Source organism: Pipra filicauda, unplaced genomic scaffold, assembly GCF_003945595.2.
Source record: "Pipra filicauda isolate LSUMZ 115617 unplaced genomic scaffold, ASM394559v2 scaffold278_size1010298_pilon, whole genome shotgun sequence".
Classification (NCBI taxonomy): domain Eukaryota; kingdom Metazoa; phylum Chordata; class Aves; order Passeriformes; family Pipridae; genus Pipra; species Pipra filicauda.
In genome coordinates, this window is record NW_024104396.1 from 539,166 (window position 1) to 560,888 (window position 21,723).

At 44.9% G+C, this 21,723-nt stretch overlaps 2 protein-coding genes and 1 long non-coding RNA gene across 13 annotated transcripts in view; 2 read left to right on the plus strand and 1 right to left on the minus strand.

The window, feature by feature from the left end:
- DCAF12 (DDB1 and CUL4 associated factor 12) overlaps nt 1-2,241 on the minus strand; it is a 31,168-nt gene extending 28,927 nt beyond the window's left edge. Inside the window, exons 1-2 of one of the 3 annotated variants that reach the window (XM_027722257.2) lie at nt 2,011-2,241; nt 795-1,049 (exon numbers count right to left, since the gene is read on the minus strand). In XM_027722257.2, coding sequence (XP_027578058.1) covers nt 795-1,049; nt 2,011-2,091 — 336 coding nt within the window. In that variant the 5' untranslated portion in view covers nt 2,092-2,241. Of the gene's footprint in view, nt 1-794; nt 1,050-1,141; nt 1,248-1,413; nt 1,498-2,010 lie in introns of those variants that run through there. The other 2 variants (XM_027722259.2, XM_027722258.2) reach the window with 2 other exon arrangements.
- Nucleotides 1,540-4,035, plus strand: LOC120323511. Its single transcript, XR_005564026.1, has 3 exons — nt 1,540-1,695; nt 3,276-3,378; nt 3,837-4,035. It is a non-coding gene; the product is annotated as an uncharacterized LOC120323511 (long non-coding RNA).
- A 715-nt stretch (nt 4,036-4,750) lies between these two features.
- UBAP1 (ubiquitin associated protein 1) overlaps nt 4,751-21,723 on the plus strand; it is a 34,425-nt gene continuing 17,452 nt past the window's right edge. The window contains exons 1-3 of one of the 9 annotated variants that reach the window (XM_039382635.1): nt 4,752-4,881; nt 5,184-5,398; nt 6,905-7,008. The gene's annotated coding sequence lies outside the window, so the exon portion shown is untranslated. Of the gene's footprint in view, nt 4,882-5,183; nt 5,399-6,904; nt 7,028-13,297; nt 13,599-21,723 lie in introns of those variants that run through there. The other 8 variants (XM_039382638.1, XM_039382641.1, XM_039382639.1 and 5 more) reach the window with 8 other exon arrangements.

Below are 21,723 nucleotides of genomic sequence, written 5' to 3' on the forward strand. Positions count from 1 at the left end.
AACTTCACACATGAATTTGCTTGGGCTACCAACTGTGGTGGGGAAAATATCATCTAAGGAGTATCGTCTCTTCCACTTATTAATCCCACAGGATACTGTTTTAATATTCCCCTAAAATGTTTCAAAGCATCACTTCAGGAGCCTGAGGAGTTTTTAGTTCTTGCAGAACTATATATAGATAGATGAAGAAGAAAAGCTATTTGAACACTGCAGTTTTAGAGTGAAGAATCGCCAAGTCAACAAACAAAAGATAAGCCCAAAAATCTGAAATTCTTTTTTTTATGTTTAGAACATTTCTGGCTACTCTTTTAAAAAATCTGGAGATTAAGCACAGTTTTATAACAACTTTTAAAAGTCATCAGCACAGAACTGTGTGTAAAATCAAACCTGTAAGACTGAGCATAAATGAAAAAAAGGGCTCTTAGCAGCCAGTTCTGCCAGGCACTGACAGCCGTCATTTAGAAACGCTAATGCCCATCCATTAACTTCCCACCTGCAGGACTAGAGAAAAGATCCAACCCCAGTGCTGCTCTCCATCCTGCAAAGGGACGTAAATCACTCTGGAGAGATCAGACAGATGCTGTGTGCAGCGCCTGCCACACTTTCAGACGAGAACAGCTCGTCCCTGAGCACCGCCTTCACTCAAAGTTAATTTTACACGATTCTGACTCTGCTCTGAACTACTTCCTAAAGTTTTCCTTGGCAGTTCACACACTTGGACTGCAGTAAGCACCATCCGGGGGAGGTGGAGTAATTATCAGAGGGAAAAGGAAACCGCGGGAGGTGGCACTCACCGTGTTGCATTTCGTCCCGCACACCACTTGCCGGTGGTTCAGCCACTGGGAGGCAAACACTTTATTGAGGGTTCCGAGGTGGAATTCTCTCTCCTTCAGGAGGCTGGGGAGCTGCTGGGCTGCGTATCCGTGCAACAGGCGGTGGTAGCTGGATTCATTCTGCATCCGGAGCTCCCTCCCTTTCAGGTAGTACACCAGGGACCTCTTCACCGGGGGGAGCCTTTTCCTTTTGTGCACCGAGTGATCCCACACATACTGTGAAAAATAAAGATGGAAATCACATAAAGCAACTGGAACAAACTTTAGGCATCACCCTCCAAAATTCAACGATATTCCCGGCGGAAAACCTGCAGCCTTCCAAACCACCCACGGAACACCGTGCGTGGAGATGAGCCCCGAAACGCTGAAAGGGCCTTTAGCAGCGTGGAATTAAACATATAAATATTTGTTAAAGGAGCAGTAACGCTGCGATGACATTAACGACAGCCCGCGGCCGTTCGGCACCGTTGGGGCGACGTTTGCTCGTGGAAACGGGAAGGGCGCTAGGACCGGGAGAGGGGCAGGTTTAGAAACCGGAGGTCGGCAGGTTTGGGGGTCACACTCCGGGGATGACACCAACCGCGGGGCCCAGCGGCCTCCTCCGGCCGGGCCAGAGCTGCCCCGGCACCATCGCTCCGCCGGGCGGGGGCCGGGGCATCGCGAACGGCCGAGCCCAACGGGGCTCCGCGAGCCCGGCGGGGAGGGGGTTACACCAGGACCGGGGCTATCCTGCCTGAGTTAAACCAGGACCAGGAGCTGCTCCTCCCCCGGTGACAGCGGGACCCGGGGCTGCCCCTCCCCTGGATCCCCCCGGTGACAGCAGGACCCGGGGCCGCCCCTCTCGGGTGACACTGCGGGCCCCGTAGGTGTCACTGGGACCCGAGGATGCCCCTCCCCGGTACCCCTGCCCACCCCGGACACCTCCCCAAGTGACACCGGGACCGGGCTCTGCCCCTCTCCAGCACCCCCTGCCCCCCCTCCCGGCACCCCCCCCAAATGACACCCGCCCCCCCGGCACCAGGACACCACCGCCCCTGGCCAGGGTCACCCCTCCCTCCCTCCCCAACTCCCTCCCTTTCTCCCTCTCTCACTCTCTCTTTCCCCTCCCCGCCGGGAACCGGGGCTTATCCCCCTTCACACCGCCGAGAACAAGCGCTTCTCTCCCTCCTCCGCTTACCTGCTCCCCCTGGAGCCCCCCAGGCCCCGCGGCGGCGGCTGCCGCCGCTTTCCGCTTCCTGCTAACTGTTTTCCGGGCCATAGTAGAAGGATGAGGCTGCGGCAGCGGCTGCGGGCGAGGAGCGGCCCCACATGGAGCGGTTCGGAGCGGTTCGGGGCATATGGAGCGGGACCGGCCCGGGCTCTGTCCCTCAGGCCCCGCCGGCCGCGCCTCACGGCATTTTACGGCACCCCAGGTTTTTTCGACTCTTGTTTTTACGACAGTCTCATCGCAGCTTTGCGGCGGCGGCCCCGCCACGCCCGCAGCACCGTTGCCCGGCAATCGGGCGGCAGGGTTGACCACGCCCCCTCGCCGTTGCCATGGCAGCGCGGCATTTCCCGCGGCGGGGTGGCGCCCCTGGCGGCGGGGCGGGCTCAGTGCAAGGCAGGGACTTCGCATTCCCTCAGGAAAAGGAGGGATTTTTCCCAAAACCCCAGGAAAGGGTCCCATAACGGGAACAGGGTCACAGAACCACAGAATGAATGAGGCTGTAAAAGACCTTTGAGATCATTGAGTCCAACCTGTGACTGATCTACCACCACGGCAACTAGACCACGGCACCAAGTGCCACGTCCAATTTTTCCTTAAACACCTCCAGGGATGGTGGCTCCACTACCCTCCTGGCCAGCCCATTCCAGTATCTAATCAGCCTTTCTGTGAAAAAATTCCTCCTCACGTCCAGCTCTCCATTGAACCATCCACTGGATCGGAGGGCAGTTCGACTGACTTGTTCAGGGTCACACACAAACATGAAGATCTGCTCGAGGGTCTCCACACCTTTAACTGGTCTGTTGGCACCCCAGAGAAGATCCAGGGATGCACACATGCCAACAACATAAGAGAGACCCTCTCCCAGGCCTCCACAGCCAAGTGCGTTACCCCCTGCACTCCACTGCCAGTACCCTCGGAGGACTCACACCAACAGTTTATGCAATAACACTCTTTATTAATCTAATAGAAAATTGGGACAGGTTAAGGTTCAAAGATTGCTGGTGATAGCATCTGGCTGGAAAAACATATCCAAAGCATTCTACGGACAAGCTCTGATAATTAAAGAAGGCTGGCTTGAGATAATCAATCACCCCACATAGAGTCTGTTCCTTACCCAACAGGCCCCATTGGGGAGAAGACAGGTTCAGCCTGTCAGCTGATTCCAGAAGTTAGGATGGAGTCTTTGCTAACTTTTCCCTGTTTTTAACTTACTTTTATGCTATTTTTGCATTCAGATGCAGCCTGAGTAACTCCAGTCATACATCATGTGCAGTGCGGGGTGATCGTACCTTGGAGGTGGGTAACATCTGTTACACCTCAGTAACCTTTGGGATGAAGGTGGGTGCCAGTATTGCATCTGTGATCTCGCCACAATTACTGGTTCAGCAGCAAGACATCTTCTATTTTTCTCCCTCGATTGACAGCTGCTGTGTGGCTTTTCAGCTACAAAGTACCATCGAGTGTTTTCACTCCACTCTCCATTTAGTCCCCTTCAGCATGGATTGTGTGTGGGAAGCCAGGCATGCTGACCGCATTCCATCCAGGGAGCAGCACCTGCACTTCACCCTATCATTTCCGTACTGTCACAATTTCTGTTAAATTGTTAATATAACTTCCCAGTTTTCTCTAATTTTACACACAGTCATTTCCCCCCACCATTCCATCTGGGAAATCCCTTATTTCTGGGGAATTAAAGGGATATAGCGTATTCGCTTTTCATTACACCCCCATGTGGGTGGATGAGTGATTTTTCTGATGTTCACACAGCTCATATGCACTTTTTTCTATGATTATAGAGCCAAAACTGTGGGTCATCCAAACCCAGCGACTGCCACTTGCCGGTGGCATTGCAGAGAAGAGAAACAGGATGAGGAGAAACAAGAAAAACATTTTAGGTCTAGGCAGGCTGGAAAAAAATGGCAGTTCCTGACCACCTGAAACCTAATGGTGCCTCAAGTCATAGGAATCAGTAAACATTTTCCTGATACAACATCATTTTTATGACTTTTTTGTGTTTTCCTCTAACTAGCCCCAAAGACAAGGGTGCTGTCAGAGGCCAAAGTGAAATAGAACCTCTCAGGCTTCCCAGCTTCCCCTGAGGATAGAAAGGATAATTCTAGTTTGGCAGTTTTCAGTCTTGATTTCTCACTATTAATTCCCTTCTCCATATCCTCCCTCACATGCACAACTGCCACCCGTAGTTGGGACAAAACCCCTCCATTTCGGAACAAAGACCAATCAAAAGGCTGAAAACCCACTGGCTGTGTCCCCTCAGCCCCTCAGGAGAAGGGACAAGGGAGGTGGGGGGGGTGCTGTGGATGCTGAGGAAAGGGGCTGAGAGGTGAAATGGCCTCCCTGGGCCCTGCTCCCCACCTTCATCCAGCCCTTTAGGGACCATCTCGTGGAGCCCATCTGGGAGAGGGGCAGGAGGTGTCGCAGGAGCCCCCGGGTAGGGTAGGAGATGGGGACAGGCCCGTGGCTGGCACAGGGACAGAGACAGGGAATGGGATAGGGACAGGGACAAGGGCAGGGACAGGGAATGACACAGGCAATGGGACACGACAAGGAATGGGACAGGGACACTCCCTGGCCCCGCCCCGCCCCCCGCGGAAAGGGGCGTGGCTCATCTCTCTCCCCGCCCCATCCCCGTCGGATGACGTCACCTCAGTCCGCTCCCGATTGGCCCGGCGGGGAGCGTGACGTCGCGGCGTGACGCCATCCCGCCGGCGGGGCCCAGACAAGATGGCGTCGCCCGAGTCCGGCGGCGCCGAGCGGGGCCCGTAGGGACGGACGGGCAGGGACCGCGGGACAGCGGCGGCACAGCGGGGCCGGCGGCCGCAGGTACCGGGCGGGGACAGGGGGGCCGGGGACCGCAGGTGCCGGGCAGGGACAGCGGGGCCGGGGGCCGCAGGTACCGGGCGGGGACAGCGGGGCCGGGGGCCGCAGATGCCGGGCGGGACAGCGAGGAGGGGCAGACGGTGCTGGCGGTACCGGTCCCCTCGCAGCGGGGCCTGGACGTGGGGACCGGAGCCGGACCGCGCTCCTTCTCCCCCTCCTCCGGGGTCAGGGACCGTCCGCCCCCGCCCGGCTCAGCGGGACAGGGGCAGGTCGGGCCCGGGGGTGACGCTCCTGCTTTCCAGCAGTTTCCGGGATTGTCGGAGTCCGGGGAATGTCTCTCTGCTTAATAACCGCTGATGAGTTCGCCCTTGCTGAGTTTGCCCGGCTGCTGTTGAAATCGGAGTGAGCGTTTGGTGTCCGTGGCGCTGGGAGGTGCCCCCTCGCAGTAACTTGAACTCGTCAAGAGCAAAAACATCCGATTTTTGTTTGGGGGTGTGGTGCTTGTCGAGGCTGCCTCCAGGTAACTTGGTAGTTTCTGTCGCTTGAGCACTGTGAGTTTTCACAGCACATCTTCTCTGTGCCGCTTGTGACTTCAGACTTCTTCTAAACCACTGCTAAATCACAGAGTGATCACTCTTTGCTTGCATCTCCTTTAAGGATGAGGAGCCAGTTGTCTTCACTTCATGGGTCATAGGCCTACACTTCCTTCTCTATGCTCATCACCTATTTCTGGGTCTTTTCTTCTGTTCTGCTTTTGAATGTCTCTCTCTCTGCATTTGAGATGCAGACATCCCATGGTTATATGCATTGGTGTAAAAATACTTCAGTTTTGTAGTTTCTGACTTCCCGGTAGTGCTTCGTGTTCTGTTTAGCTCTGTGCTTACCAGAAGTTAAACATTTAACACTTTTATGAAGGTATTCTGTGTAATTCAAGGGCTGTCTCCCTGTGTTTTGATAGCTCAAAATTTATCATTTTTAAAGGCAAAGTTATCTTTCCTTGGGGTTTTCTTTAATTAGTAAAAGAAATTACAGTAGTTGGAAACAAGTAATCACCTTCTCAACTGTTTTTACTCTTCACATCATCAAAAATTCCAAACAAGTGAAAAAAACCCCAGTCTTACAGAAGTCTTATGACGTGTCCTCTGTCTCATTAGAATAGAGATAACCAGGTGGACTCTGGCACTTGGCTGTGGAACTAACATTGCTGCTATCTCGGACTCAGTGAAATGTTTCTGTGTTGGATTTAAGCATATGAGTGTTGCCAAGCTAAGGAGCTGGGCTGTGAGTGGTGAAGTCACTTCAGTGGCTGTGCTCCCGATGGAAGGAAGGCATGCTGCATACCACAGCCTGTCACGGAGTTAAGAGGCTTCTGTGGGAGCTTGGTGAGGGGAATCTTACTCCAGCTGTGGCCCAGGGTGTTAGGGGAAAAAGAGGAATTGCTGCAGTTGGCCAGACCTCTTCCTCACCTTCCTCCCCTTACCAGCCTTGGAGTGTTTCTGCAACTCCTGCAGCTGCTTGTTTCCTGACATTTTTCAGGGGAGAGGAGGGGGGAAAAAACTGTTTTGGCCTCCTGCTGCCATTTTCTCCCTAGGGAACAGCGATCTGTGTGGAGCTCTGTCGAAGCCAGGGCAGTGGGATGGGCTGAGCTGTCCCCTGTGGCAGCAGCAGGGCCGGGCTGGGCCGATGTGTTCGAGGCTATGAGTGGTGTGGTGTTGGATTGCAACACCGCGCAGAGCTGCTGCTTAATGACCTCAGTTTCCTGTGCTCACAGAGCTGCGATTCAAAGGGAGCAGTGCTGCTTTAGGGTGACTTAAACCTTTTAGGCAGCGACCTTAATTCTAAGGGTAGGGGGACAGAAAGCAGGCAATTTTTAAACAGCTTTTGCAACTTGTGGGTTTAGTCTCCGAAGCAAAACTGAAAGTGGTTGTCCTTTCCTTCCTTCACTGTTCGTGTGTGGCCTCCACTGTTTGATACCTCCTTTTGTTTGTTTGTTTGTTTTTTTTCCTCGTATGGGTGCACTGTGGAGTCAGAGGAGGAGCTGCAGCTACTAAGGTCAGACACTGCGTAAGTCAAGTGTGAGCAGAAACAAAGGCACATGAAACTTCAAAAGGAAAACCAGGGAAATCTCAGGTACAAGATATGTGAATCAGTAAGTGTTAGTTTCTCTTTAATGAGTAGAATTTAATTTTCAGAATATTCAAAGAGTATACTGATCATCTCAGAGACTTACTGTATAGTCTGTGTTGATGGAGCTCTTCCACGTGTTCGTGACTGGTTTTCACCCTTATGATTTTTCTATCCATCTCTGTTACTCACATGGTGTTTTGCAGTGCCCAGTGCTTGCTGTCCTAGAGATAAAAAACCTGTAACTAACAGAAGAGGAATCAGGTTTCTGGACCAATCCAGCATCATCCAACTGTCATGCTCGCAGCTGAAGCTGTTTTGGTTGGTGCTGGTGGCAAAAGTGCTATAATGACACAGAAAGTATCACCTTACTCGTTCTTCTTTTGAATTGTATAAGATAATGGTTTTCTGTTGCTTCCACAAGCTGTAGGAATTCATAATTCAGACATGCACTATTGTTGTCCACGTCCAGTCTCTGTATAATAAGTTTTTACAGCAGCCTGTTCCTGTATTTTATAATTGATGCTGGGTTGAATGTTTTGATAAATTGGTCTGTGAGAAATTTAGTTTTACTTATTAGACAGAACTTCTGTCCAGCCTTTCTGGCATTTTGTTTCTAGCGTAATCACTCCCAGTCTTTTCAATCATGAATTCGAGAGCTTCAGCTGTCATTTTGCAAGGATCTCTACCTAGAGGCATGTCTTTCTATTTAAAATTGACCAGTACAATTCAGATCAATGTCAGTGTAAAGAGGGTCTAGTGGAGCTGTAATTGGAAAGCTCTGAAGATGTTTTGGAAAACAGTTGTTTGAAGAAAAGGCAAAGAGGGGTTGTTTACAAATTATAAATAGTTTTCTTGTTCGAAAAAGTAGGTCTTCTAGGATGCATCAAAGGTTGGTTTCTCTTCACGGCATTGTGTGTGCTTGCTGTGAAAACTGGGAAGGCAACACTATTGATCTTGCAGCACTTACCACTCTGCAATCGATCCTTGGGATTATTGCAGCTGATTGATACAAGCCTGAACTCACAGTTGTGTGTTAACTGCTTAGGTAGGTAATCCTCTCTGGTATGCAAGTGCATTGCTTAATGCTTTGACCCTCTGACTTGGTTTGAATAAGCTCATGTTCTGTGTCCCTAATGACCTTTTCCAGTCAGTATAGTCCTGTGTTGAGGTCTCCATCAGAAACTGAGCTGAGGACGGGCTTTCCTTCTTTCCCTCTCTTAAATCATTAGGTTTATTCCAAATCCTTTCTTGTGCAGGGAAGGCATTTCCTAAAATGCTAAGAAATAGTTTTTCCTGTGGTTGGGAAACTTTTAAAGGACAGCTTGTATGTCTAGAATTGGTTGTGCATTTATTTGTTGTTGTTGTTGGGGTTTTTTTGTGTGTGTGTTTCTTTTTTTTTTTTTTTTTTTTTTTTTTTTTGTTTAATTTTTTTTAAATTTATTTTTATTTTTGAAAGCTACAAGGTCTTTCCAGAATCCTTTAAGCTTGTAGTGTACGTGAAACACAGAATTATGTCAAAAGGGGAATGCAATGTCGTTGCTCTGATTTAGGCTTAAATGTTTATTTCTAGAAGGAAAGCAGATTGGTTCAAAATGCCACATTGCATCAGTAGTATTACAGTTTCTAACTAACTGGGCTCGTATTTTCTCAGCTTCATTTTGTTACTCTTACACAAGAGTAACACTTTGGAAGAATATGAATCCTATCCAAGGAGTAGTCAGTTCTTCATTTGGAAGATGGTCTAAATATGAATACACTTAATCTACTTAGCTACTGATTGCTGGTATAATGGAAAGTAGTAGTAAAGGGTTGCAAGCTCCTGTCTGGTCTGTGTTGCTGGAGTTCTTGGTAACTATGTACTGGATTATGTGAGAGATTTTATTTAAGCCCCTTCCTAATGTATATGTTTGTGCTTTGACATATCTAGGGTAGCAGCAGAGGAAGCCCTGACTGAAATGCCTGTTGAGATTTAAGCCCTGGTTTTGGGAAGGTGGATTTCTGACAGTGCCTGTTACAAGTTGTGCTGTGTCACAGTTTAGCCCTGTGCTTAATCTGGGCACAGAGATGTGCTCAATGTGTTCAATTTGATTTGCCTCATCAATTCTGAACTTTAAAATAAAGCTAGATTCCTATCTTATTAACACTCTGCAAAGTAATTGTAAGAACATTAAGTATTTCCTTTTGTGATACAGCAAAGCCACACTGGGATCCACCCTAATGACTAATACCATCATGTGGTGTCCTTGCATAGTAGTGTGTAATGATTTGACATAGAAATATAGGAGGCATATGTACCAGAGAAAGGACTTTATGTGAATAAAATCACCTTTAATTATCTGGAATAAAATTGTGTTTGGTGGAAAAGGACAGAAAAGCTTTATGCTGCGTAGCCTCTGAGAAAAGAATGTGCTCTTAATCTTTTAATTAAGTATTATGTCACCACAAGCAGCTTGTTGCCAGTTTGTTTGACTTCTTGGTAGAAAATAGGTGAAAGATTATTGAGTTTCATTTTGGTTGCTGTCTTTGTAACAGTACAAAAAAGCTTTTTCAGAAAGTACCTTTATATTCTTTGTTGGGAAGAGGGGAGTGAGTGAAAAACCTTCCTGCAGTTACAGGCTTTATTCTTGTTTGTAGGAGGGAGTTTAATACATGTTTTCTCTCTGCTCAACTGGAAATCTTATGCCTTCCTAGATCACTGAATGCCTGTGCTTAGTAATGTCATGTCCCCTTTGCAAAGAAAATTCAAGAAAAGATTGTAAAAAGCTTTTTGCTTTTAAGTAACAGTGTCGAATATTTCTTAATTTGTGTGCAAAGGGAAAGCTAGTAATTTCAAGTGTGAACATAAAAATAATACTGTTATGGCCTGTAATCTCAGCTGCATGAAGATCTTCAACTAGAAAAGCAGTTAATAAATGCAGCTTCCAGAATCCACTGTCGAATTATAAGATGAAAGATAGATGAAGGAAGAGGTTGAGTTTGACATGAATGGCCAGACTACTCTAAGCTGCTTTTGGAGCCGGGGGTGGGCTCTAGAAACAGACATTTGTTTGGCAGAATGGCCGTCCAGGCTGGTTTTGTGACGTGGTAGTGTCATCCTGTTCATACTGACCTTCTGTGTTGCATACAGGAGTAGTACCCAGTTCTGAAGGGCTGCCTGTCTCTGGGGGTCTTCTGTGTGTGTTAAAACAGTGGAGATGAACACTTGAAATATAACCGTATTTAGTGAAGAGATCTGGCTGTACTCTGGCTAAATTGATTGTAGCTCCAAGTAGTGTAAAGGTCTTCTCACTTTCCCTTTAATTTGGGAGAAAAGTTGTGTATCCGTTTTATGACGAGCTTCCTTCAAGGCATATTTCTCGTGTAATTTAATGTTCCTGCAGGAATCTAAATGTATTGCTCATGTGCTGTCATTCGGCAGCACTTTAGGGATTAATTCCCTAAAGTAAGCTGGATTGAATCAGACATATGGGTTATGAGAGAGGCAGGCTGGGACTGATTCTCAGGTTACAGGAGAATATCTGGTATCTCAGCTGGGGAGTGGCCAGCCCATACTCTTTCCACTTTCCTTCTAAAAAGCCGAAAAAATCGTCTTGCTGCCTTGTCACAGTTATAATGGTCCACTGAGAAAGATCTCTGTGCTGTCAGCAGCCCCGTGTTGTTGCCAGTCTGTTGAAGGTTTGGAGAGGAGAAGCCATGACTCTGGGGTGGTCATGGGGCAGTCTCATCCATCAGCCTCTTCTGGTCTAGTTATAAAATAGAAGTAAGGCTGGATTGCTGAAACTGAGTCAGATCTGTCAAAATGTCCTGAGGAAATGAAGCTAATGTGTCTCTGAGGGTTTCTTTTGCACATAAAATGAGCCGTTTCTGTTTAGTTATTCATTGCTTTAAGTGTTCTGGGGGCTGCATTCATTACTGTAGCTGCTGAAGAAATTTCTGATGTGCAGGGAAAAAATTTATACCACTAAGTGAGAGTGGATATACGGTTATATAGACTTAAATTAAAGTGGTAACTTAGAAATAAAGTTTGGACTAAACCGAAATTCATCTTCAAATCCAGAAGAGCATCCTTAAGGCTTTAATAGTAAGGTAAGAAAAGACTGAATAGGAGTGATTTGATAGAGAAGATTGGGGTGACAAAGATACTGGTGCAAATGAAAGAATGTAGTGAGATTCCTGGGGTAACTGTGGGTTTGGGATTTGGGAAACACAGGTTTTGTTCTGACTTTACTGGCTGAGCTGGATGACAAACACCTTCAGGTTTGTGCTTTATTCCTCATACCTGCAAAAGAGGAATAATTTTACTGCTGGTTAAGTACCTTGACAGGTATTTTGAAGTCATGTATGAGAACTGAGGCAGTGCTGAGGGTGTAAGGGAATTTCGGTAAAACTGCTTTCCACTCAGGGGAGAGGTAATGAATGAAAAGTATGTGTATGTGTGTAATTCCTGGCATTATAAATATCATGTAGCTTTCTAGATTTCATCTGAAAGCAGTCCTTCTGTGGCTTTGGTTTTCTTTTCTATTTTCAGTTCCACTTGAGCACCAAGGGCTCAGTCTCCATACGCCCTTATAGTTGGGAGGCTTGGAATTGTGTGTGTGTGTCTGTTGCTCCCAGCACCTTGGGAGTCTCTGGATTTTGCTCTGTGCATTTGTGATAGAAGGTTCACTCTGTGTTTTTAGTGAAGTGCAGACTTCTAGTCTACATCAGTCCTTAAACTTATCTGCTCAAAGATTAACTGCAAGTATAGGATTGCAGTGCTGAGAGGACAAACTGAATTGTTTTACACAGAAAGCAGACCTCTTCAGTTGTTTTCTTACTTTTTTGTTTTGTTTTGTTTTTTTTTAAGTGAGGACATTGAAATCTTTAAACTCATTTTATGTGGAAACAGTTGAAATTAAGGTAGGTAGGTAAGGAGGTTAATTTATGATGCTTATGGATCTACTAAGTATCTTGTCTGACTGTGGAAGGGAGGGAGAAATGATACCTGTGCTGTGGAAAGGCTTTCTGAAGCAGTGTATAAAGATGAGTGTAGCAGCTGGAGCATCCTTGAAAGTTACACGCCGGGAGCTGGGTAGTTGCTCTTCTTTCCTTCTGAGGGTGAGGATTGTCTGCATGTTTGTATATCTTCCTTGCTGATAACCTCAGCTGTAGCAGTTGCACACGTAGAGTAAACCTGGTTTAACAGGTGTACTGACTTTTCCCCTCCTGTTTGTCTTCCATTCCTGAGCTTTTCCATCTGCTGTTGGATTATAGGCTGAACCATATTCCTGTTTAAGCACTTGTATTTTAATAGAGGGGTCTTTCTTGTTGGAGAACTCCAAAATCAGGAGATTGCAAGGAAGATGTTTCTGCTCAGGACTGACTATGGTGCCTTCAGGTAGTGTAGGACACTGAGGTTTTCTAATGTACAGCATGACAAGTGGCTCATTTACTTATCATATTCTTGTAATACATCCACTGTAGCTGGGGTCAACCGCAGTTTAACTTTGCTGCTCAAAGGTAAATTTTTACTTTTCTACACTAGACGGTCTTTCTCAAAAAGTTACCTTCCTGTGCTCCCAAAGAACTCAGTTCCAGGAGTGTACTGAGTGTGGATACCCTCAGTTTGCAAGAGTCTGTTCAAGTGTCTGCTGCTGTTGTTATGTGTCAGAGCATTTATTTTTTTGATAGCTGGTAATGATGGTTCTGTTTCCGTGTGTTTTTAAAGAGCTGAACATAATCTTTACTACCAGCTCTGGCCTTCTCTAAAGTGAACAAGCCTTTCAAGAAATAATTAAGAAGTTACTATTCACTTTAAAATAATTTCCTGTTCTTAATGCTCTGTTAGGCACCATTTCCATGTTTAATTAAACTAGTTAAACTTGCTCATTTAGAATACGACTTCTGCTGGTGGAATTTAATTTGGTGTTGTCTACCAACAGTATTTCCCATGTATGCTATCTTTTTAATGCAGTCATTCAGTCCTGTTTGGATTGAGTGGAAAAACATGGAAGCAGGCTCGACTGGTACTGTGTTTGGAGACATAGTTTGGTTCTTGTTCAGGCATTACTGCAATAGGACCATCTTTAATTTGCTTGATGCACTTTTTTAATATTTTAGTTTGATTCCTTTGCTCTGTTGAGTTAATCTGGGGAGGAGTATGTCCTTGCTGAGGCCTCAGCTCAGCAAATTTTTTACAGGAGCTAGAGTGAGTGTTCACCTTCTGTAGTGGTAAGGATTTTTTTTTTCCTGGTCTGTTAGTTTTATCCTTCAGTGTAGCAAAACCTGTTTTGTTTTTTTGTTTTTTTTTCAGATGTGTACTTCTGTTTGTGCTTATTTTCTTGTCTCAGTCTTGATAAAATGGGTTGGATGAAGACAGATGCCTGTTGGCTCTATAGGAGTGACACGTGAATGGAGGACAAAATGAGCTGACATTGAAAGCTGAGACTGTGCCAGTGATATGTTGATGCATGAAACTGCATAAAAAAGTCAAGTAAAGTCAAGTAAGAAAAAGTCAAGTAATTATGTGAGGACTGTCACATCTGTAGCACCTGGGATGTAGTTCACATTTCTCACTCAGTGCTGTCAAGGCAAAGGCGAACCAAGCTCACGAGGTATGTTTTGATAATTAGGGAGGTTTGAGATGGTTTGAGCTTATATTGTCATGCTGTGATCAGCTCTTTGGTGCTTCAGAAGGAGGAAGTGTTTAGGACCTCTGTTTCCACATATCTCAAAGTGTGTATTTGGAGAAAGAGTAACTGATGGTGAATAAGGGCGTTTCCTGAAAAATGGTAACACTGAGAGATGAAACTGAAAAGAGGGAAGATTGAACATCAGGGAGAAACAAGGGTGGTGAGACACTGGAAAAGGTTGTCCAGGGAACTTGTGGATACTCCATCTCTGTAAGTGTTCAAGGCCGGGTTGGATGAGGCTTTGAGCAACCTGGTCAAGGGAGAAAGTGACAGAGTGGGTGGAGTAGATGATCTTTGAAGGCCCCTTCCAACCCGAAACATTCAGTGATTGGTGGCTTCTAAATCAAGTGAATCTGCAGGGAATTTATATTCTCAGAATGTGCCTCTTTTAGCCACAGTTGTTGAGAGAAATGAGATGTATTAGTGAGACACAGGGACATCAGATGGCTGGAGTAGTGCAGCAGTTTTAACCACACGATGGAAAAGATCCTGTGGGGAGTGGGAGAAGACCATTGTTGGCCTCATGTATTTGAACTGAGGGTGCAATCAGGACATGAAGCAGTGGCTCCCATGCTGGATGTCAAGGTTTTAGCCTGCTTGCTGCAGGGCAGGCACCGTTGTTTGGAGGTGAAATAGTTATTTTTTTCTCTTATTACCACACTGAGTCCTTTTGGGAAAGTATTAAATGTGTGATGAGAGTGGGTAGCTCATGTGACCCAAGTATAAAAGGAAAAGTTGATGCATCTATAGTAGTCTAACACTGACCCCATTATTCTTGTACAGTGCAATAGGCACATATTTTGGCTGAGATCAAATACATGAAATTGCAAGTGATGTTTGACCTGCTGGCGGATTTTATTTTTTGAGCTTGATTTCTTTCTTGATACTTTTTGTCTGCTTTGTTAAAGTAATTCCATAAGCATTAGTATTTCACCAATTTTCTAACCAAAACCGTAATTACCAACAAATTACATAATTTCTCTTCTGAAATTAAACAGGGAAAATGTGACAGTTGTATAGCTTTCTTTGGAATGGATTTTTTTAAGTAGTCATTTAATTGCTTAACATGTTTAAATGCATTAAGTTCTGGTTAATAAATATATATCAAAAGAATATGAATAAATACTAATTGCTTTCTGCAGTAAAATAACTTGAGTTCTTATGTTGGTATTGGGAGTAGGTTCTGGTGTGTCCAATGGAGTTCAACTTGTTTCTAAGTAATATCAGATCAGCCACCTGTCCTCTCTTGGTTAAAGAGTATAAGAACAAAAAGCTTGAAACTGCACAGATGCTATTAATTTTGTAGTAAGAAGGGTATGTTTTGATTAATGGCAAAAGCTGATTTGCTGTGTGTTGGCAGCATTTTGGGAGTGTCTGCCTATCTCTCCTCGTTCACAACTGGGACAAGTTTGAAGTATTAATAATATTCAAGTACTTCAGAAACAGCTTGTTACATACTGAAGTACCACTGCAACAAACAGCAGCATTTTTAATTAGCTGATGATGCTGTGGGTTCCAGGCATACATTTTAAGTGTGCAGATATTCCACTGCTTTTTCACACACTGTTACCGAAAGAACAAAATAAGTGGGCAGTTCTGTTGTTGAAGGTAGCAATTAGCAGACTCTCTCCTTCAAGAAGATTTGTGCTGAAGTATTAGCTTTCTTTTAAAGTGCTGGCATGAACTAGGGAAGTTGGTGCACCGGCCTGGCTCTGGCTAGTTATAAAGTTGCTGTTTAAGATTTGCCTCTTTTGTAGTAGTATGAAATCTCATGCTCATTAGGCTGAAGTAGCTAAAATTGTTAATAGATGCTTCCCATCTGACTATTTTAAACTCTTGGAACTGGCAGGTATTTCCTATCCAAACTTTAGATACAGGAAAATAGCAGTTAAAAGTAGTTGCTCTGCTCATCAAATTTGTGATTTGTTTCATTTATGCATTGTGAGATTACTGCAGCCCTCACTGGTGGTAGGAGTGCTGGATCATGTTTTCTCACCTTTTTCTGAGAATGTAGGAACTGCATGGCACATTTATATTTTATGCTATGATTTATCACTCAGATTTCTATCTTACTTCATTTGTGTCTCAAGGAGGGGAAGATAGTCCCTCTATTTCCAGTTTGCCATCCTTTTTGGTGATTTTTTTTTAGCTTCTAAATTAGTGAAGCTGAACTTGAGAAGAAAAAAAAAAGATGTAATCACATCTATTTTCTCCCTCAGCTTTTCTGTTTAGATGATCTGTAAATAATTAATTATTGCACTCTAAAATCCACATCTGCTCTTGGAGTTGACAGAACCTGGGCTATCCTCTTGTTTGCTGAGTTTGGACATCAGATGAGTCTTAGATGTTAGTTGCAGGTGGTTTTCTCTTGTGACAGGACTGAATTTTCTGGAAAGAGTCCTTTCTAAGAGGGTCACCCATTTGCTGCAGCAGTTAAATGTGAATTAAGAGTAGGTGCATCTTCCATGCTGTTGTTTGACATGTCAGTGTCTGGCCAAAGGAAAAGCCTACACTCTTTCTGCTTTGACCACAGGGCTGCCTAAAAGTGATTTTCTGTTTCCTTATGCTCTTGCTTGTGGAACTTGTGTTTTTAGAGGTTTGTGTGGTGTATAAGCTTCAACTGCGTTGGAAACCTGTATGACTGGTAAGTCACTGAGTGACTAAAAGACTGGTACATTAGTGTGCTGCATTTCCACAGCCATTGTAGGGTTATCCCTGATTTCTGGGTGAAGGGTATGGCAAATTATCTCATGTCCCAAGTATACAGTTAGGATCTTAAAGGAGGAATAGAGGTGTCTGTTTTCAGTTAAGAGAAAACTGAAACAATCCTTAACCAGCCCAAACAGTATGTGCTTTTACAAATGCAGTGTCTCTGATGAGCAAAGTGGGAGGTGACGTGAGGGTAACTGTAACTACAGGTGTCTGATATTAATGCTGTGAATCCATATGGAACCACAGAGAGATGCCGTGATTCTCTGAGAGCTTGTGGAGCTGACTTCCACTTGAACTTCCCACCATCTGAGAGATCCCGAAGCAGAAGGTCTAATTGCTCACAGTGCCACATGAAGCCATGGCACAATCTGAAGAATCAATGTCTCCTAATGTTTTTCGCTGCTAGGAAGATGCTATTGAACGTGTAAAGCCCCATAATGCATGCTATTGCCATGACTGGTGTTGTCTTATAATCCAGTAATGTGGTCTGTACACAGACCTGCTCTTAAGGGGTCTTTTCTCCTTGCCCTTCCTAGTCACATATTCTGAAAGTGTTTTTTAAAAGTTCCCATTTTCTTGGTTCCTGTCCCTCCGCCCCTCAGTCACTGCACTAGTAATAACAAACTGCATCAGTGTAATGTTACAGGCTGCTCTTCAGAGTTAGATCTCTCATCACAGCTGCTTGGATTGTTGATCCATGGGGTTTGTAAGCAGCAGGGATACCTCACACTTTCCTCCCTCAGCCTCCTGTTGTCAGTGTAAGCCCTACTCTGCATTTGGTGAAGTGCAGGGTGACCACTTGGACTTGTATCCTATAAGATGAAGATGTCATTAGATTTGTTTTAACCAGTGGCCGTTGAATGTTGGATGGCAACTCCACACCAGTGTTTGCTTGAAGGAGGGTCTGATTTGTTCTCATTGATCTTAAAATGGACCAAGAACCTTCATGTAACTTATCTCCTGGATTGTGGAAGCACTTAACAAGAATTACTGTAGTTACAGTTAAAACTTATTTTTCTGTTAGGACTAGTGAAAGAGATAGTTTTTTTTCTTTTCTTTGTGGGTTTTTAGTTTTCGAGGATTTTTTTTTTTTTGGTCAGTTTGGGTATGTAGTTACAACACTGTCACATCAAGTTTTGTAATAACTTTATCCGAACAGTTGTTACCAGAGGACCAACATCATCCTCCTTTATGCGAGGGGAGTATTTTCGTGTGCTTGTTGTTTGCAGAACTGTTAGAGGTATGAAGCAGAAGCAGTTGCTGCAGATTTTGGGGGGGTGTCATCTATTTGGATACTGCAGTTAATGAACATAGTATCTGTTTTGTACTGTAGTGAACTGATTGGCTCTTTACCGTCAGTCTACATAAGAGATCTCAGTTGTGTAGCAATGGCTGAACACTTAGGGAGGTGGGAAGCTTTGATATGAGAATCTTAACTTTTGTTTTGTCTTAGCAACAGGCACTGTTGACTTCTTTTTTTGCTGTTTGAGGCTATATACAGAATCCTGATGTTGTTTATAGCTTTTCACTTGCACTGAAACAAGTAGTGTGGTGAAAACTGAAACTACTGTCTAAATTTTGAACACCCGTGACCCTTTGAATCAAACTGCTTTCACTTTTTCTCTTTTCTTTCCTGTAAAATCAGCAGTAGTTCTTGAATGTAATGTAGACAGGAAAAAAAAAATCTTTTCTTTTTGACTTTTTCAGTCTTTTTGTAGCTTTTAGAATGAATGATGCATCCTTAGTAGTGCGTAGACTACATGACGTATATTAGCAGGTAAAATGGAAATTGCAAGATCAAGTTTCTCTTCTCTGAAAATCATAGAGGTGGCTGATTTCATTATGGTTGATAACTTGAGGCATTTTGGTTTTCTCTGACCCATAAGGAGTACATTTTCCATTTATCTTAGTCTTAGGGGGGAGTTACTTCAGAGAATTCACATAGTCTGGAATCAGGACATATTTGCAATCCAGAACCAGGGATCTAGCAACAAGAGTCCATTTCTTGGTGAACAGTCAAATTGGTCTGAGTTATCACAGATAAAGCAGTTACAGGTATCATTCTATAGGTAGGATTCTTCCAAGTTGTCCAGTCAGAGCTCTTTCAGAAGAAAAGGAATGTAGATATAAGCTTCAGGGAAAACACCAATAGAAGAAACATTGAGCTAAGAATTAAAAACCACCCCAACTTCCCAGCAGCTCCCCATGAGTCACTCTTTATAATAATTTCTTTGCTCTGGTCTGTTGATGACACTCTCCCTTTGGCATTGCTTCCCTGCACCAAGTCATGCTTCTCTTTGTTCTCCTTGTCTGGCAGCACAGCGAAATGTCATTGAGGTTTAAGTGATGACGTGTCCGGTGGATTGCCCTGGTCACCTCTGTGCCGTCCCTTCAAGCCTTTCCAGCTTGTCACCTCTCTTTGTGCTAATTATTTCTGTCATCGGTTTTGCTGTGTCACTTCTCCTATTTCTGCATCTTTTTGTTGTTTTTGTTGTGGTGGTGGTGGTTTTCTCCCTGTCCTCCCTGTACTTCTATCATGGCTGCTCTGAGGTCCTCTGTCATCCTGGGCTCTGCTACACTGCGTTCCTCGGGCTGGCTGGTTTCTAGGAATGTTGACCTGCTACCTCACTGTTACTGTCAGAAGAATAATACAGATGGGAAGGGGAGAGTTCACATCAGGTTGCTTCAGTTGCTTATAACTTTTAGGCACTTGTAGCCATGATCTGCTCTTTAGAGGGTTGGCCAGAACCAAGAATGAGGAAATGTGGCTAAGGAGAGCCACAGAGCCAGAAGAGAGGTGGCAGTAAGAACACCTCTAGTATTACACAACTGTTTTCCCTAGGCCAGGAAAAGTGTTGAGAAAGGTTACATGCAGTAGAGTGGGTCCTTTGCCAATTTACAGTGTACAGTAAAGCATCAGGCCAAAATTTGTGCCACCACATGCTGTTACCATGGGTGCCTTTGAGCATCCTGTTCAGGAGACTGGAGATGAAAGGGAAGATTGATAGGGCTGCAGTTGCCCATCATCTGGTTTGGAGTAAGGCTTTGGAAGCAGGTCCTTTAAATTTCTACATGAGTGGTACCAAAAATAAGCAAACTTTTACTGCACAGTGTAATGGATATTCAGGTAATGCCCAGAAGCATAGTAACAACATCAGTAACGTTCTAACGGGCTGCAAGTACTTTTTTCCCAACCAGGAGGACAGAGCAACAGCAAGATGCTTGTAACAGTGGTCCCTGAATAGTCTATCAAATCTGATTAGTCACAAGACACTATTTTAATTAAACTTTCTTTGGGAAGGGGGTGATGAAATGTGGCTGGCAGCCTATTTCTGTGTTATTGCGTGTGGTGCTTAACAATTCTGTTTGCTGACAAGTGCCTTCTGCAATAATGGTGTCTTAAGTGCACACTCACAGTGCATCAGCAAGAACCTCAGTCTAAAGGGTGACTGTCTCGGGAAATGGTCCATTTCATGACTAGCTTGCTGTTGATGTGCCTTAGCTAGTTCTGTAGTTAAATAAGGGGTTACATATGGCAGGGGAATCATTTTCCCCACTGCACCCTGAAATTAATGCAAATGCCAAGTCTGCACTAGATTTTACTACAGGATTGACAACAAAAGCAAGATACATATTGCTTATGTGAGGTATTTTGACACTGAGACTTGATGCAATTCCAGATGGATATGCTACTGGAAAACTCCCTGGAAGTTAGATGTGCAGTTTTGGCTCAGTGGGATTTGTACACCAGTGTCCCTGGAGCAGTAAGCTGTAGTAACTGGTGCTGCACTGAGAACTCCTGTGTCAGTTAAGTTGGGAAAGTGAGGAGTTTACTTCCTCTCGTTGGAAGTTCTTAAATTCTATGGAGAAAGGACCACTTGCTCTTCAGTCTGAGGTATTAACTATAAGAAAGAACTTGGAGAAACTAAAAGAAGTTTGTGTAGGCTTTGTCCCAAGTTCAGTGGATGGTGGACAGCTACGGTGTGGGATTGCAGGCAGTGCCACAAGTGTCCGGCGGCAAACAGAGGACTGGTGAGGCACATGAAGGCTGTACGATTTCACTTGGCTTTTTCAGTAATAACAAACCCAGCTGATGTCTTAGTTGCTACTCTCACACAGAGAAACCAGCAACACAGCAGCTTGTCTGGCAGCGTGATCAGGGTCTGAAAGGACAGCTATTTCATGTGCTGTTGTCTGCAGTCTGGTCTCCTCTGCAGCTCTGGGACCAGTAAAGCTCGTTCAGCTCCAGTGGTTGACATGCAGCTCTGCTGTGTGGTCTGGTGGCTTTGCCCTTGACATGCTTCCTGAGATGGTAGGCTTGGCACTACTTCATCTCCTTTTCCTTCCATCTTTGAGTCTTTAATGTTTTGTTTGCTTCTGAGAAGCAGTTGCCAGCAGGTGCCAAAATGGGTTTTCTGGCTTAGTGGAATAGTTTTGGATGTAATACCAGTGCTGAGAAGAGGCTGGTAAACATTGAGCAGGATGACACACAGATTATATGTCCAAGGTGCAGCTGGACTTGCCCAGCATGACTCACTTCCCCATGGGCTGTTGTCTCTTGAAGTCTGGTTGCACCCGGGTGATCCTTGTACACTTTGTCTTTAGCCCTGTGCTGAATTCCCGTTAGCCAGTAGGGCTGGTTCACCTGTTGCTTTCAACATAACCTTGAAAGGGACCTTTGCACAGCAAAAGGGACTTTGCTAAAGTGCTTGTAACTGGTCCTCCTTGTTCCCAGTCCTGTCAGCAGCAGCAAGGAAGAATAGCTAAGCTGTCTGTGTAATCCTCACCTTATGACTCCCTTCCTTTAAGGTAATGTTTGCAGTTGGAACCTGCGGTGGAAACAGTGAGCCTAAGAGTCCTTGACTGGGGAATGATCTGCCCCACGTGCTCTGCTGCCCCTGGGGATGTACCAGAGAGCTCCATGTTTTTGAAGACCAGCTGTTGGGCATTTCAGTCTATGAGCTGGAGGGCTTCAGGAACAAAGGGCAGCTCTGATTCCTTGTAATGCATAATGTCACAAGGATCACTTAAAAATTCAGTTATTCAAAGAATTATGCTGTGTTGTCTTGAGATAGATCTTGTGATTTCCTTCTAATCCAGCAAAAGAATCAGTTATGTTATTGAATATACCATAAGCATCCTGGAGCAGGGATTTAGCTGACAACTAATTAGACAGATAATTCTATCTCAAGCAACTCTTTTCTCGGGGCAGGACTACACTCTGTTTACAAGCTGTCTAGACACTCTGTGTTTAACATCTTGCATCTAAATTTTATAAGTTTTTAGTAAATTCTGTGGGCAGTGGATGAGACCTCTTTTTTACCAGTATTTTCTT